Source organism: Carassius gibelio, chromosome A2, assembly GCF_023724105.1.
Source record: "Carassius gibelio isolate Cgi1373 ecotype wild population from Czech Republic chromosome A2, carGib1.2-hapl.c, whole genome shotgun sequence".
NCBI classification, from domain to species: Eukaryota; Metazoa; Chordata; class Actinopteri; order Cypriniformes; family Cyprinidae; genus Carassius; species Carassius gibelio.
In genome coordinates, this window is record NC_068372.1 from 6,660,181 (window position 1) to 6,677,990 (window position 17,810).

The 17,810-nt window shown below is 38.1% G+C and overlaps 1 protein-coding gene and 1 non-coding gene across 2 annotated transcripts; both read right to left on the bottom strand.

Moving 5' to 3' along the window:
- Positions 1-2,456: 2,456 nt before the first annotated feature.
- On the bottom strand, positions 2,457-15,050 carry LOC128025284 (segment polarity protein dishevelled homolog DVL-3). The gene is made up of 15 exons (XM_052611492.1): positions 14,486-15,050; positions 11,527-11,596; positions 10,532-10,650; positions 10,308-10,423; positions 10,021-10,162; positions 8,260-8,353; positions 8,103-8,172; positions 7,768-7,907; positions 7,604-7,680; positions 7,448-7,515; positions 6,567-6,716; positions 6,111-6,242; positions 5,363-5,530; positions 3,455-3,658; positions 2,457-3,382 (listed from the first exon to the last, which is right to left on the bottom strand). Exons 1-15 carry the CDS (start codon positions 14,644-14,646, stop codon positions 3,078-3,080), a joined length of 2,016 nt encoding a protein of 671 aa, XP_052467452.1. The 5' UTR covers positions 14,647-15,050; the 3' UTR covers positions 2,457-3,077.
- Positions 15,051-16,879: 1,829 nt separating this feature from the next.
- LOC127940146 (small nucleolar RNA SNORA13) lies at positions 16,880-17,018 on the bottom strand. The gene has a single exon (XR_008148945.1). It is a non-coding gene; the product is annotated as a small nucleolar RNA SNORA13 (small nucleolar RNA).
- Between the last annotated feature and the right edge of the window lie 792 nt (positions 17,019-17,810).

Consider the following 17,810-nt stretch of genomic DNA (forward strand, 5'->3'; position numbering starts at 1 on the left):
CTGCTTGTTATGGGCTTCTTTACTTTGTCCGCTCGTTCAGTCACATGGTGGGATGTTGGGTGAAAATAAAAAAGGCTGAGACATAACAATTTCAACTTTCTTAGAGTAATAGCCAAAAAAGTCAAATGAAGTTCTGATAGCTTGTTATGTGAATCAATGAGATCTTTGTAAGAGTATAACAGCCTATGCATAAAATGCATAATGTCAGATGTCACTCTATATCGACCAATAATTAGTCTTAGTAAGATGATTAATGCAATATATATATATTTATGATTAAGAGATGAACAAATAAACATTGTTAATGGTTAAGTTAACCTAAGTTGCTTCAGTCCAGTAAGTGTTCATCTTTAAATATGACATCAACAGAAGTCATTTAGGATTGTGTACAACAGGTTTTTCGATCATGTTGATAATTTAGATTCCCAATAAATATGATACAGTATGCTTTATAGACTTAAAGATGATTTTATCAACATAGCAGTTTTGTTCATTTGTTTTTCTGCAATTTTATTTGTATATGATCATTTCCTACATAGTTTTCGACATATTGATGCATCTGTATTGATGTATAGCGAACCAGCTCGGACAAATGGACAGCTAAATCTGACTGTGATACAAAACAGAATAAAGTCAGCTATTCCAAGAGGGTAATAAATAGTGGATAGAGCTGTATAAGGCCAGCAGTAAACCAGAGCTGGTGTGGTACAATATTTGGCCATTTCATTTGATGTGTCACATTGCCTCTCTGTGGTCAAACACCAACACAGTTTAGATCAGGGGTTCTCTACTTTTTTTTGATCATTTGTAGCTGTTTCTTTCTCACTACAAAATTAAAGGTTTGGTTGTTCTGCCCCAAGTAACACGGTACACGTTGACTTGTTTGGCTCAGGTGAAGTACACAACCGTGATTTCCGTCCTGGAGCTTGATCTGTTTGTTGTTTGCAAATAATTTTTATTTTGGATTAGAGGTTAAAATGATTCAAGGTTTCCATTTGAATCACCTGCACTGTGTCCTCACTGTTGCTGTCTGCCCAATATCTCACTCGGCCTCATTTGTGCTCGTCAAGTTTCCATTTTCAGATGGCTTTATCAGCAAGAAGTGATTAGGTGTGAAAGGTGTTTGATTAAAGCTGAGCTTGAATGATCGAAAGCTTTGAGGAAACACATATAGGCCTACCTGTAGATGCAATATAATAGGATTTGCTGATACAGAAGCATCTCTTCATCAGTTGGCCATTAGAAACCTCTTCACATGCTCCTCTAAGGCTGTTCTTATGCGGTTTCTGATTTAGATGTTATTTATCTGTATATTATTTCAGTTCTTACATTTGGATCAGAGGTTGACATGATTCTGTGATTATTTCCCGTGTCCTTTCTGTTGCTATCTGTCCGTAGTATTTTGACGTACCTTCATTTAGTAGTTTTTTACTTTCTAGTTTTTTAAAAAATAATTTCCTTTTTCCCCAGGTTGGCACATTCTTCTCGTCTATTGGGCAAAAATTTTGGGATGCAGTCTTTGTGCTAGTACGATTATTTTTCCTGAAATATAAAATAATAATAATTCCAACTCAAATGTCCGCGTATTTTTATGTCAATAGTTAATAGATAGAAATACGCGAGATAATATGGGTCCATACCGGTCCATCCATACATATTTATATTAGAGCAAATGTCAAAAGACAAAACCTACTTTCATTTCAGATTAGGTCAAACTTAATTTTAAAAATGAAAATTAATAGAGAAGTGGGATTTGACCCATGAATGAAAACTCTAGGAGTGATTAAATATTTGTAAAAATAAATATTTATCAAGCAACACCAACATAGTAAGTGTTTGGTCCCTAACTGTCTCCTCAATTTTTAAGGTTTAATTCTGTTGATAACTGCACAAAACACATTGTTGTTCACAAAAATCGAGTTCAAACTTGTTGCGTGTGAATCTGAATTCAATGTAGCAGAGTTTGTATTAGCTTTGTTACTGGTTTTCAAGAATGAGGTCATGCCTTTGTTGGTGTCATTCTAATTTGACTAGCTTTTAAATTAATTTATGACAATTTGGTTGCCAAAAACAATTTTTTTCTTCTCCCTTCCAATCTAATTTGCAATCCTAACACTGCATAATTAGATAAAGATCACTAGTGTGGCGGCGTTAATGGAGAAAATGAATATATTAAATTCATTTACTCATCTAAACACCTGTAACTTCATGTTATCCAGAAAACACTGCATATTAGCCTGCAGTAACAAACGGTCCCAAAATAATACCAATACTACCATTAAATTCTTGAGAGATGACCTTCTCAAGCTTTTAAAACGGTTGGTGAACATTAGCCGATGAACAATGGAAGCAGATGTGGACAGAGACATAAACCCAGAAACATCTGGATTCCAGATGAAGACGAGAACCTTTACATTCCACAAGCTGAAGCCATAAAACACACACAGACACAAGTGTACTCCAAGCATGTCACAATAAAACTATATTTATAAATTAAAAAAAGAATTCTCCTTAACATGGTACTTCAAAAATTCTCCCAATACAATATTGCTGACAAACACTGAAAAATATATTCTTCCATGAATGATGAAATATCTGCATGAGACATTTACTGAGAGTAAAAAATCTAAAAAGGGCAAACAAAAAAAAGTTAAGAACCTCCAAATATGCACTAAAACAAGGCAACAGAAATGTTGAAATCTGACATTTACGTCCTTGGTTGGACTACATTCACCTTGAATCTTCACACCCATATAGTCTTGTAACTAAATCCCATTCAATTATTGCTATTTCTCTCGTTTTTTGTCCATAAGAAGAAATAGTTCCATTTTCTTCAACAGCAAATTTCCCAACTAATCTGAGGTGATTTTGTACATTTAGTAAAACATCCTAATCTGTTATTTTAAGCATGAACGGTTTGCTTATGCTTTAGTAGACTCATTTCTAAGACCTAAGAGATGTTGGGGCTCACAAGCGACTGGATTTCAGGTCAGCACTAATCCTAATTCTAATCTGCTGCACTAGTAGGCCACTTTTTATAAGGCAAAAAATAGTTTGGGTACTTCTGCTCGCAACAGTCACATGATGTCGACGAAGAACTCCCCGTTGGCTGTGTTGCAGGAGCGTCGGGAGCCTGTGAGTTCGGGGGGGATGCTGGCGAGGGGGCGGCCGGACGGTGACCCCGGGCTGGCTCGTGCTGACCCCTGCTTCAGGCTGTAGCTGTGAGATCGTGAGCTGCGCACGCTGCCCTCGCTGGGGGCTCTGTCTCTGCGGAAGTCAAACTCGTGTGTGTCTCCTATTTCGCTTCCTCCTCCTAACCTGAAGTCTCCAGCTGCGGTTTTCCCCTCAGTCCGGCTCCAGCTGCAGTTTGAGCCGCTGCTCCCTACGGAGAGTAACGCTAGCGTGAGCGAGCCGCTGTTTGAGATCGTTAGCAGCGTGATTTGAGGTGCCTCACCTTCGCTGTGCTGGCTGCCTGCGCTGCCTCCACCCGCTTCAGAGAAGCTGTGAGCTGCATCCGGGAGAGAGTGGGCCGGAGGGTACTGGTAAGGGAACGCCGTGGGCCAGGGAGCTTCAGCAGGGTGAAGCAGTGGAGCGAGGGTGTCCTGATCAGACGCCCCGCTGGATCCATCATGTTCATGCAGTGAAAGATGGGCCATGTCTACAACACAACACAGTGTGTCAGCATAATGTAAAACTGAATGTACAACCCAAATATTTGTTGATGACTGTTTAAGTTGAAATAACAATAACATCATTTAAAAACTCTTACTTGCATTATTGTTGAAAAAAAAAATGATGTTAACACTTTCTTAAACCAAATAAACTTCAACAGGTTTTCATGCTTGGACTTGACAGATGTCAAGAGTTTAAACTCCCCTCTCAGAGCTTCTCTGTTAAAGGGGTCATATGATGTGATTTCAAGTTTTCCTTTCTCTTTGGAGTGTTATAGGCTCTTGGTGCATAATGCAGATCTGTAAAGTTGCAATGACTAAAGTCTCAAATCCAAATAGATATTCTTTATCAAAGTTAAGACTCTGCCATGCCCCCCTGAAATGGCTCATTCTAACCCGCCCCCACACGTCTACATCACTATGTGGAAATATTTGTGTAATGCCGCTCAAATTTTCTAAATTTTCTCGCAAAAGAAAGAATATCTGGTTTCAGTAACCGTAGTTAGTGTTGAAGCAGTCATGTCAGGGAGATGCTGTGTGTATCTAGAAAGCAAAAGCACTTTATTTGGCCTTCTGAAAGATGCATTTACAGTAGGAATCTTTAAGATAACTTACTACCGAACAGCAACGCATTTTATGGATGACTGTTTCATGAACTTAGGAGAGGAGGTCATTCTGACAATATGGCGCTTCTGAATCAGTTACTGCAAGTATGTTTTGTTATTAGTTTTAAGTATTTGGTATTGAATGTTCAAATGTGGAGTTTTGCGCATTGCGTGTGTGTAAGAGAGTAGTAAAAACTAAGAGAGTAGTAAAACTAAGGACATTATTAACTGTCTTTACATTTATTTTGAAAGATGAAGCTCGCTATTATGGAAAGGGGCGTTACATTTCTGACGCATGTTTGCGGTGTTCGGCCAATCACAATCCACTGGGTCAGCTGACCAATCAGAGCAGACTGTGCTTGTCAGAAGGAGGGACTTTGTAGAAAAATACATGTTTGATAGAGGCGGGGCATAGAGGACCTACAATAATGTACAGTATTTTGAAAAATAATGTGTTTTTTGAACATTAAAGCATGTCAACATATTCTGTTACACCAAATAATGATCTTAAAAAAAAGCAAAATAATTTTTTTTTGGTTTTAACAGATAGGCATGAACATAATTTGGAATTAATATTAGAAATCGGTTTTAGCTTTTGAGAGAAGATTTTTAGTTTTAACAGTTTTCATAATAAGTGTTTATATTAATAATATAATAATTCAGGAACTAGATGAGGTCAAATAAACCATGTGTATGCATTTCTCAAATGAGAACGATCATGATCAGTAATCGCAATTACAATTTTGAATAAAATAACTGATTTAGTTTAACAATTAAACAATTGTGCAATCATATCATGATTATAAGTTTTAATCAACTAAAACTAGAATAAACTTCACAGACATTTGGTCACCTACAACTTGACTAAACCAAAAACTGGACAGAAAGACTAAATATGATAAAAACTACAAGAAATATTTGACAGAACAAAATAAAAAGATGAACCATATGATGGTTTTGTGAGAGGATTGAAATGTAAAGCCATAGCTCTCAAATGGCAAGTCACATGTCGCACATTCAAACCACAGGACCACTTTTTGACAAAACTCTCATCTGTGGCTGATCTGTGGAAGTGAAAGCACTTACTGCCAGAGAGATCTCCAAAGATGTAGTAGCACTGCTCTGAGAAGGTGATTTTGTTGACCGTGTGGCGGATGAAGCCAGCTTTCAACAGGTTGCTGGCGTACTTCCGTGCTTCACGGCGATCTGCAAACCCCTCCACGTGATGAAACAGCCAGTCAACCACATCAGAGCCTGTAAGACAACATATGCACCAATTATACATAACAGCTCCTTGAGGCAGTCTGCTAATACTTATTTTAAAATGACAATGGTTGATGAATGTGTTTATTTTTCTGCCCTATTGTGAAGCTAATTTTCAGAGTGTAACAAATGATAGAAGTGATCAGAAAAGTGCAGGACGGGGACTTGGTTCGATCCATGGGACTGGATTATGAGATATGGGTGCTGCACTAAAAGTGAATGGGAGCTTGCAGTCAGTTATAGAGGGATGGGGTATAAACAGACAACTGTAAGATATTGGAAAAGTCTGGCATACATCACAAGAGACGTTTGTCATTTTACTGCAAGATAAAGTTGATTTAACATTACAAGATCAAAATATCCAATCAATTCTTGATGGACAAAAACAAATCCCATCCAACATTTTCTCTCATTCTTCATTTTTTCACTCGGATAAATGTTACAAATAGACAAATCAATCAAAGTTTCAGTTTCATGCTGACTTTTAGTTAATATCCAGGTAAAATGAAGAAGATCAGCGAATAAATTGATTAAAAACACTAATTGTAAGCACTATAAAGTGGGTCTTGACCTATGAAAGCACTGGCTATAGTGATCTTCAGCCACATTCGGTCTCGAACTTCCAGGCCTGAGTCTGGACAGGCCATTGCTTTTGCAACTGTTGCCATGTCACTGTGGACAGACAGGTGGTAGTCATCAAATCCTGCGAGAACAACAACACACAGTTAACAAGAGCACAAAACACAAAGCATCTGCCTGGCGGCCAGAAACCAGGACCTCCCACGCTCCACACACAAGTGTCTAGATATGACTCAAGTCATAAATCAATGGGATTCTTATTAGATTTTTTTCACCCATTTTGTCAATCGTTAGGTCAACTAGTAAGTCTGATTGATTAAGAAATGGAACACCTTTCCTCAACAATACACAGGATTTAAGGGATCATTCATGCTTATAACAACAAAATGTAGGGGTCAAAATCTAGCTTTTGCAAAGAAATATAAAGAGTGAAGAGCAGATGTCTCACTCTCAGTCTCTGGGATGGAGCTGGAGACGGAAGAGCTGGTGGAGGTGACGGTGCTCATGGAGGGACTCAAGCCGTAGGGAGGATAGACGCCCGTCATGGCCGCCGTATGGGACACCCAGGCTGCAGGGTCAATGGGTCGGATGGGCTCACCTGGGACAGAAGACAACCAGTGCTCAACAAATCTGGACAGAACGGGTGAGTCTGACAGAGAACTAACTAAACCCTGCTGTTCAAACCACCACAGTACATTGTAATGGCAGAACAACACTTCTGGTTGAACAATAAAACAACTTCTTAGGAGGACTTTACAAGTAATTGGTCAAATCTATTATACGGTGTAAAATGTGTAAAAATGCAAATGAAATTTGAGAGCTTATCAGTGAAAGATAAAATCATATGATTTCAAAAGATGTGCACAATACTTTACAAAAGTTTGGGGTCAGTCAGATTTACTGTTTTTGAAAAATGGCCTCTAATGCTCACCGAGGCTGCATTTATTTAAATAAAAAATACAATAAACACAGCTTTTCTATTTGAATGCATTTTAAAATGTAATTTATTCCTGCGATGCAAAGCTGTATTTTCAGCATCATTTCTCCAGTCTTCAGTGTCACATGATCTTCAGAAATCATTCTAATATGATGGTTTGCTGCTCAAGGAACATTTATTATTAACAGTTGTGCTGCTTCCTATGTTTCTGGAAACCTAATACAATTTTTTTTTTTTTATTTGTTTCTCAGAAGAAATTTTCTAAAAAGTAAACTTTTGCGACATTAGTATGTAGTAATAATAATAATTAAAAAAAAGGTCTCTTCTGATGGTCGTGCATCTTATGTGTAAATGAGTGTGTGAGAGGGAAAATATTAAAAATGAACACTCACTCCTTGGCAAAGCAAAGCAACCGTTCGGGTTTGGGTCCCAGCATTTGGCAACAGTAAGCGACACGGGTCTGCAAAAATAAAAAAATCAGAAGGACAAAAAAAATGAATAAGCTTACCAGGTCCCATAAAACATGATTATTTTGTAATGTGACTCACCCAGGCTTATGCACGATCTCCCTCAGCACTCGCACAGCATCATCGTTGCACATGTTCTCGAAGTTGATGTCATTCACCTGTGAGAAGAAACAGAAACCTGAAACTGAAACAACCAGCCTCTGAATCAGACTCCTATCCTGAACACGTCTTCCTCCGGCCCTCACCTGCAGCAGCATGTCCCCGGGCTCGATCCGCCCATCGGCCGCCACCGCTCCACCCTTCATTATAGAGCCGATGTAGATGCCTCCATCACCGCGCTCGTTACTCTGACCCACGATACTGATGCCCAGGAAGTTATACTTCTCTGAATAAAGTACAGGGAGTGACATTACTTTAGCTTTGCACATCTGTAATATCATCCTTAGATTAAAAATCAGGGTCTTCAAGGGAGAAAAGAAAATAAATTATATGCCCTTAATATTTTTTATTTTATTTAAAGGTCTTAAAGCACTCAAGGTTGTACTTCATCTAATCAGAGTTTAATATAATGCAGACTCACCCATATTTAAAGTGACAGTGATGATATTCAGAGACATAGTAGAGTCAGTGATGCTACTGAAAGACGAAGACTGAAGAAAGCAAGACAAAGATTGTTTTAAATACAGTATGTTTTATATATCGTATTAGATACTCAAGAGCTGTCCCTGCTGTCTCACCCTCTCCATTTGCTGGGCTTTGGGTCTGCGTCTCCGTCGGCGGTGTCGTCTCATTAGCCTGGTTGAGCCGCTTTGCTCTGTAACACTGCTAAAACTGCAGAACGGAGGTCACGATATGGTGATTACATGAGCTTCCCATTTCAATTTGAGTCACAGGCAATGTGAAACATTACTGATCACTATGAAAAGGAATCAGAAAGACTTTATACGGATAGTTCATCTAAAAGTGAAAATTCGGTCACCCTCATGTCATCACTATCAGTTATCTTTGAACACACTTTTACTGAAACCAGAGAGACTTCTGTCTCGGAATAATTCATTTATGAAAAAACTATTTAATTATGCAGTCGTGTGTTTTCAGCTGAGAGATATAAATCTCTCAGAATTCATAAAAAATATAGAAGATTAACAAAAGTCATACAGGGTTGGAACGGCATTACAGTGAGTAAGTGATGACTGAATTTCTGGAAAACTTTAACAGCTCTGAGTCAGCTTCTGATTCCATGTAAAGACTTTTAATACTTTTCAGGGAGCAGCTACTAAATACTCTACAAAAATACTAAACCAATACCAAATATCAAAAGAAATTAGGGCTGTGTGATCAATTGTATTTTAAATAAAGTCCCACAATCAGAACTTTTCTCTTAAATACATTTTCTTCCCTGTGGGTTTCTTCCCAACCTGGCAACCACGTGCACATGCTCTCTCTACATTACTGAAAACCCGCTGATAAGATGAAACCACAGACAGACATGCAAGTTGGAGTTTAGCGATCTCCACTGAGATATTCAGCTCTACAGCCAGTCAGTTTTCTGTCATGAGGTCATTTGTGCTGTTTGCTGTGACTAAATCAGCAAGCAAAGCATGCGAGTAGACTTTCACTTGAAATGTGCTTATGAAAAAGTGCAATAATTTTGATCAAATGTATAAAAACAATAACTGATCATAATTTAGCGCACATTAATCATGATTAAACATTATTGTGCAGCTCTACTCAATACTCAACATTTAAAAAAAATTGCATTTCCTAATCTTTTTTTATTTTAACTGAAATGTTTTCCCTTGCATTCTGAAAAAATTTCACGTATACACAACATCGTTTTCAAAACCATTTGCATTTACCCATCCACGAAAACAGCCAAAAACGCTGTATTACGTATGCCAGGCCAGTAGTTGGCGCTGTTACCTTTAGGGAAGTGACGACTATATGTTGTATATGATGCGTCTCCACTGTTAGTTGTAATTTTGGTGAAGTAAATCCACACTTTGCATAAAGAAGCGTTAGCAAACTCTTGAGCAGGAACAACAGTATCATGTACTCCGCCATTGTTGTGTATGTTTGTTCGCACTTGCCTTTAACATTGACACGTACTGCTAATGTCTACATACCTTAAAAATACTACACAAGCACATGACATCACTGTTTTCAAAGATTTCACGGTGGCGTTTTTCAAAAACTTGCACTTTGAAACCCGTTTTCAAAAATATGCATTTTCAGTCCCCAGAATGCCATTGTGAAAACAAACTTTAACCCTATCAAAATAAGATTCCCATCCATATTGATAACATTAATCTACATTTACTTTAAACGATTTTCAAACCTCTACAAACTATGATTACCCACATCTGCCTATCAAACTGCTCAAGTCAGAGCTCTGTAAAACCTTACTAAACCATTGGGGCTCGCCGTGTAATCACATCCATGATTGTAATCATATCGAGCGCAGTGGTTTGGAAATGAACAAATGCTGTGAGACTCACCGGCTGGTGGAGCCGTCATCCGAGTCAAAACAGCTGCTTGATTCTAGTTCACTGCTCATGAGGGAAGAACGGCTGTCACAGACATCATACCCTCCCAGATCCATGCCTCGGCCGCCCCGTGAGCACCCATTCAGCCTTCCTCCTAGATGAATTAACATTGATATTAATGTAGATTTGTGCTTAGGTGTTCCAATTTTTCAATATTAAGAATTATTACTTTTGAAACTCTGATTATAAAAACCATGGCATCATAATTCATGCACAGAAATGAGGATGTTGACAGGTACCCGAGTGCTCATGTGAGTGTTTCCTGCGCGATCGGTCTCTCTCCCTCCTGTGTGACACGACCGAATCGGTCTCCGTCTCATCTTCCACACCGTGCCGGCTGCCTGCAGCCTTGGGGCTGTGTGGGACACACAGTTAAAGACTGAGAACATGCTCCACATTTCGAGTTTTGCTTCCAACTTGTGATTGGATCTGATCATTTGTATAACACAGCAAAAAAGCGTACTGGAAGGACGGGGGTCTGGAGTCTCCAATGCCTTGGCTTCTCTCTTGAGACGGCGGCTGCTCGGACTGACTCTCTGCCACTGAACATCCATCTGAGTGGGAGCCGTCTGATGACACCAGCTATCAACACACACAGAAACAATGCATTGCACTTCACACTAACCTGAAGTGGTTATACACTTATACACTGAAAATCTTCGCAAAAACATCTTGTTTAAAACAGATCTTAGTGTATTCATTTGGTTTCATATGATGTAACCCTGGAGCACAAAACCAGTCTTAAGTCTCTGGGGTATATTTTTAGCAATAATCAAAAAAAAAACATTGTATGGGTCAAAATGATTGATTTTTCTTTTATCCCAAAAATCATTAGAATATTAATTAAAGATCATGTTCCATGAAGATATTTAGCAGATTTCCTACCATAAATATATCAAAACTTAAAATTTGATTAGTAATGTGCATTTCTCAGAATTCATTTGGACAAATTTAAAGGCGATTTTATCAATATTTCGATTTTTTTGCACCCTCAGATTCAAGATATACAAATAGTTGTATCTGGGCCAAATATTGTTCGTGTTCTTGAATACTGTATGGATCACTGACTGTTACTCTTATTACTGTGAGGATATCAGAAGGATATTTGTACTTTCCCCAAAACTGCAGTGTTTAAATAGCAATATAATAATCTGATTGCGCTAGTACGTGCATATGCTGTCATTCAGAAATGAAAAAGATGTGCAGTTGCATGCCATTGAAACATAAATGAGCCGCTCATAAAACAAAGCTTATGCAGCTTCCCGAAGTCTCTGATTAGCTGCATCTGACCGAAGTGAACCTTAAGCAGGAATGACTGGCAGACTCTTTGAGAAACACATACACAGCAATGCCAGCACTCAGGAGAACTGGGCTGAATTAAAGAAGGCTGATCTATTATGCAAGGAGCATCGGGGAATTAAGATGCAGGGATGCTTGTGTGTGTGTTTCTGCTCTCACCCAGCAAATCACTCGGCCGTTGTAACAGGGAAGTTTTGCATTGTCGTCTGTGATTTCCTCCTTGACCACCCTACAGAAACACAAGAAACCGAGAGAAAACAAATCAGAAAAGACGTCTTATTGTCCAACTGCAGTCTGTGTGAACCGTGAAAAAGAAAGATCAGCTTAAGAGATCCCCAGAGTGTCTGGGAATAAATTAGAATAAGTGAATGAGACAAAGCCATTAGATGAAAGAAGGGACGGGCTGGATCAGAAATGCATAAATCAGATAAGCATGCACACACATGTGCTCACAGAACACACAAAGCACCGAACACAGGGAGACTCCAGCAGATAAGATCCCAAACTCATGAGCTCAAAGACATTTCAGCTGGACAAAATGTACTGCTAGTTTGTTAATTTCACAAGTCTGTGTATGAAAAGACCTGTTTGTTCAAATGCTCATATGTAAAACTAGTACAAGCTCATATCATTTACAACCAACAAGACTGTAACATGACACTGAAACGGATCATTTAGATTCCACTATCAGTTTGTGAAACATACAACAAAAATGTGTGTACAGAAATGCCTGCGAGGCTCAAAATAATCCAGCTTTCACTATCTTTATGACCATTACATTTCCATGACTTTTTAATTGTATTGTTTTTTTTATTGCGATTCCTATACAGGTATGTTTTACATTTTCAAAAGCACCAATATTCCATGCTTGCTCTGAATTATTAATATACACTCGGGTCAGTAGTTTTTTTTTTTTTTTTTTTTTTATTAAATTGATTTATTCATCAAGGATGCAATATATCGAAAGTAACAAAGGATTTTTACAATGACAAAAGATTTCTATTTCAGATAAATGCTGTTCTTATGAACTTGTAACTCAAGATACAAGAATCCGAAAAAAAACAAATCAATTTAACAGTAATAAGAAGAAATGTTTTGAGCAGCAAATCAGAATATTAGACTGATGTCTGAAGATCATGTGACACTGGAGACTGGAGTTATGATGCTGAAAATTCTACTTTGCATTCATAGGAATAAATTCCATTTTAATATGTTCAATTAGAAAAAAAACACTATTTTGGATTGTAATAATATTTCACAATATTACGGATTTTACTATATTTTAAATCAAATACATGCAGCCTACTTTATTTTTTTAAATCATAAAAATAAAATCTTACTAAACCCAAAGTTTTGAAAGCTCGTGTATAGTTATTACTGTAATATGTGAAATATCCTTTACAAACTGCGAGTCAAAATTATTTTCTGTGGTATTCAAAACCATGCTACAGATGCTTAATATTTTAACCCCAGATTATTTCTTCATTCTATACAGCCCGTTTTCAACATAAACTTCCCATTTACGATGTGCACACAAAAAACAACAACTTTCATTCATTCACAAACACTCTAATCCAATAACGTCATTTAAAAATGTGTAAAAGGACTCTTTGTTGCATTGACAGACATGTAAATCCTCAATAGAGACCGATTCAATTGAGCTATTCGTTTCCATTTGGGAGAGCTCTGAGCCTGTCCTTCAACGACGAACATCTTTAAGCTTTTAATGAACTTTTCTGAAGGGGAGTTAAAGGGAGGGGAACGGGAAGATCAAACTACGACATATTTCACTCGGGAAGGTTGTAAAACTGCCAGCGCTGAAGACATCAGGGCATTCCAGTCACTGCCGGCAGTTGTTCCAACTCAACATTCTTGGGTCTAATGCAACAGACAAGACAAGAACACTAGCCAGTGCTCCAAACAAGACTTATTCACAAGCTAGGGGTTAGTTCGAAGATACAGAGCATATGAAATCTACAGATATTGCTGACCTGATTCTAATTAATCTATGTAATGATTATACTGTAATGTATGATATCGCTGATTAAATATTTCAAACATGGGCTTGCAAGCAGGTTTACCTCTTTCCAAGCACTCACAAGGAGTAATATTAAATTAATTTCATATTTAAGCAAGGCTTAAAAAATGATATTCCCTAACTAACTTCCATGCTGTACCTCATATTAAAATCTCCTGATATTTCCAGGTTTTCCATGATCTGGCAACCCTGGTCTACTTATCCAATTATGAGTAGAAGGTCTGCTTTTGAACGAGGTCAGAGAGTTCACAGAAACTCAAAAAGGCATTTAAAGGATGGAAACGATGAAAAATGAAAGAAAAAAGAAAAGAAAAAAGAAATAGTCTGTGGCTAATGACCAAGACCACATGATAAATAACGTTAACGAATCCAAATTTCCATCTAAACACCCCTCAAATGTTTTTTATAATTTGGGGGGACGGTCGGTTTTTGGGGACATATGGGCTCTGAACTGCGCATGCGCACTGCACATTCAAACAGATTCTACTGTAGCCTACACTTCTCTAGGATCGAGGTGGAAAATTCCTCAGTGTTGGATAAACGGTTTAATTTAGGTGATACTCGCTCATAAATGTACTGACGGGGAGGTGCTTTGTGGAAAATAAGGAAAATACTTTAGGAACCATATCTGAACACAATAAGCCAAGAACCCCAAAACCAAGAGTGCTTTTTTGTGCAGCCATGGTAATTTAGATTGACGCTGGAGAAGATTTAAGGAAGGAAGGATACTAACTACTGCCTACTCTGTGGTCAATAACCATTCACCAACTAACAAACGAACTGCATCCAAAGCTCCTGCCGACAGGCCAAAAGCCATATTTGAGAGTAATCCAGACTTAAAATGGATGCCGTCGTAAATTGAATAGGACCTAACATTCACCCCTGCTGAACTCCGCACACACACGACGTGCATTTTCTCCTTTCACGTACAGTTGTGTCCAACACATCTAATATGAGACATTATATCTGCCTCTGAAAACCAGGACAGTCGATCGACGATCCAAACAAGGCTAAAATCGTGCGACAAACCCGAGAAATAGACGCAGAAGTGCGAAGAAAGCGAATGTACGGCAGGCTCACCCGAAGTCATCGTCCATAGATTTAAAGAAAAACTTGTAGTTTGGATTCTTGAGAGCATTTTTCAGGTCCAAAAGGGTTACCCTTTCCGCAGGGATGGGCAGTTTGACCAGGTATGGAGTTTCCTGGTCGTCGAGATGGTAGATCACTTTAGTCTCCCCCATTGCAGACCGCTGGGGAGAAGTGTACGGGGGTCATCCAGCGCAGGGGCCCCTGATGCCCCTCCAGAGAGGGCTTTTGCTCTCTTCCACCCGCCAGTTGACTTTTTGATTAATCCCGTCCTTTCTTTCTTTGCTTCCTCCGGAGATCCCAGGAATATTCAATCTCAGCGCAAATATTCCATGAGCTGAAGGCGATTAAAGGTCCATCCTCTTATTTCACTGTATCCCGCATGTTGAGAACGGAGAATAGCGCGTGAAATGTGTGATAAATTAGATTATTTTGGTCAGGAATGCCGTGGTTCCTCGGAGAGCTTCCCTGTGCTCTCCTTCCAGAGGGTTTTGTATTGCTTTCATTGATGCCGAATTCCCGGGGACACGCGCTCCCTCTAGCGGAGAGGGGTGTCGGCGTCAACTAAAAGTTACTTGGGGTCATTCTACTGAACGGGTGCCATTTGGAGAATGGGGTTAACTGGGCCGCTTACCTAAACTGTCCTCTAGGCAAAGAGAAAGGCATCTAAATATATTTTTAGATGTCTAATATCCAGATGAATCATATACAGAAACAAAAAGAAACAGAAACAGTGCTGGGTGGACTACTTACAATTTGTAGTCTGTTGCTGATTATAAATTATGATGAAAACTGTAGTCAGTAGTGTAATATAGATTACTCATTTAAGATTAGATTTTTTGGATTGCCCATGACCTAATTGGTTTATAAATCTGAATGGGATTATTGTTATACTAGAGAAATCAAATATATTCCATTCTTTGTGTTCAACATCATTAAAAGCATTAAACATATTACGTCAAGGTTTAAAAGTAACCGACTATGAAAATTTTCTAATTAGTACTAAACTTTTGCAATCTGATGACATAATCCAGGTTACATGGAATCAGTTACAACCCAGCACTGTTAATGTAATATAAAAAATAACAAATGTAAGGTTTAATCATTTGCTGTGGAGATAAAATTAGAGAGCATGCAATCACTTGAGCTGGTTTATAATTGCTGTGGTATGCAGGCAGATTTGTCTTCTGTATCATTTAGCACTGTTGAGTCACGTAACACCAGGGAAATGCTCTAGGTTTAGACGATCAAGTGCTCAGTCATTAATCACATCAAATGCTCATATCAACTCCCAGAATCTCCTTTATATGTCTTTTTTTTTGATAATTCATTAAGCGTATACCAGTTATGCCTTAGTGTATTTCCATTCATGTTTTTCAGAACTAGAGAAAACTATGAGACCTTTGTACACCAATGCTATTTTATGTGATATTTCAAATAAGTTTTCTTGTGTATGTATTATGCAATGGGTAAAAGACATGAAATGTGTCACCCAATGATCTATATATGTGGTGATCATATATTGAAAAAGATCAAAGCAATCTAAGATATGCACATGAGAAAAAAAAAAGAGATTTTCAAAAGACCATAAAACATCCACATACAAGAGACATACAATTAAACAGAAGGTTTTATTTATAAAAGTATGTCATGCAGATTCACACATACAGAAAACTGCATCTGGAAGAGAACAAGAAGAAATGTTAAGCCACAGAAACCCTTGGACACAGCATCAACATATGAATGCGGAAAATTATAAGTTATAAAACAGCAGCCAACCCTTAATGAACTCAAATGTATGTACAGAACACATTATACCATACAAATCATTACGGAGCAGCACAATATGAATCAAGTCAAAACAAATCAAGTTCGTCACTGTTAGTAAAACTCACCTCGCACACCACTAGTCCTTGAATGCTGGGTAATTTACAGTCACTCTTCTGTGAATATAGACCCTTTATAATAAACAGGATGAAATGCAATTAGCACTAAACTTTGCATTTTTATGGATTACATTATCAGAGTATATGATGCATCATCGATTGTTTAAAATGTTGATGTCCATGAGATTAAACTTTTGAAAGGCACAGATGTAAACACCTTTCAGCAGCCAACTCGTGTATTAATATCTGCCCTAGTTGACACCACATTCATCTGAACAGCAATGAACAGGCAACACTTTAAGGAATGACTGGCTTAACTAAAACTTTAACAGCTAAGAGAATGGAAAAAATTCATATCGGTGTACCAGGCTGAATGTAACTCTGCCCACGTTGCGGTTGCAGCCCTGAGTTTCTACCGCCGATCTGCTCACCTGAAACAACAGAATAAGATGCTTGATGCATGCACAGAAATGTTCAAGTCATGAATGTAGCTTATTGTGAATGCTGTTCTTGTAATAGCACAAGCAAGAGAAACAATTAAGTGTTTTCTCTCATAAATGTGGCTATTTCAAGATTTATTGTGCGCCTTAGAAGACACCACATTCATCTAATGGAAAATGAATGGGCAACACAAAAAGGCAAGACAGAGAACTGTACTGTGTCTGCATGGGTTCAGTATCTAGCTTTACTTTTTCTTTTTTTTCTGTTAAAATAAGCCTTTGTAATTTTTGGAACTACTCACGTGGAGCAATCTAACATATGCAGGTTCATATGAATGTAAATGCACACCTGGAGTTCAAAAGCACACGATGCTTGCTCCTTGTCCTCATGATGTCGACATGTGACATAGCACACCAGCCAGTTCCTGCTGCTTTCGATGGAATGCGTAAAACATACACACAATACAAGACAAATAATTAATTAATTAATTAATTAAATAAAAAATTAAAGTGATGGAACCACGAGGGCAAAAATAATAATTACAATTCAATGACGAGGGACATTCAGCTACAAATTTAATTGGATGGATACAGCTGCTCAAGGGCCACACTTTTAAAATGTGACAACAGAAATATTTATTTGGGATATGACACACTCGGAATCCTTCCCTCTTCACGATCCTACCACTAAACACAAACATTTACTATAAAACCCGTTCACATACACATACAAATAACATTTACTACTTACCCATGTGCTGTACAAGACACCCATCTGTACGACTTTAAGAACGTATGATCTCCACGTGGACAATACGGGAGGAACGAAGGACCCGGTGTAGGCGACTGAGACAGTGCCTGAGTGCAATTACTTGAACTCGTTTCCTCCATAGACAGTAAAAGTAAAAGTTTCCTCAGTCAAAGTTGGACACATCTACTTATTCACCATTATAATAATCTTCCACATTTTATAAAAAATGGATTTGTGTAGAT

Bases quoted from the DNA above. Each gene is read 5' to 3' on its own strand.
- LOC128025284 (XM_052611492.1), bottom strand. From the start codon at position 14,646: ATGGGGGAGACTAAAGTGATCTACCATCTCGACGACCAGGAAACTCCA. The intron at 10,651-11,526 runs GTGAGAGCAGAA...GTGTGTTGATAG, and splicing joins ACGGCCGAGTGATTTGCTGG to CTGGTGTCATCAGACGGCTC. The intron at 5,531-6,110 runs GTCAAGACCCAC...GTTGTCTTACAG, and splicing joins TATAGCCAGTGCTTTCATAG to GCTCTGATGTGGTTGACTGG.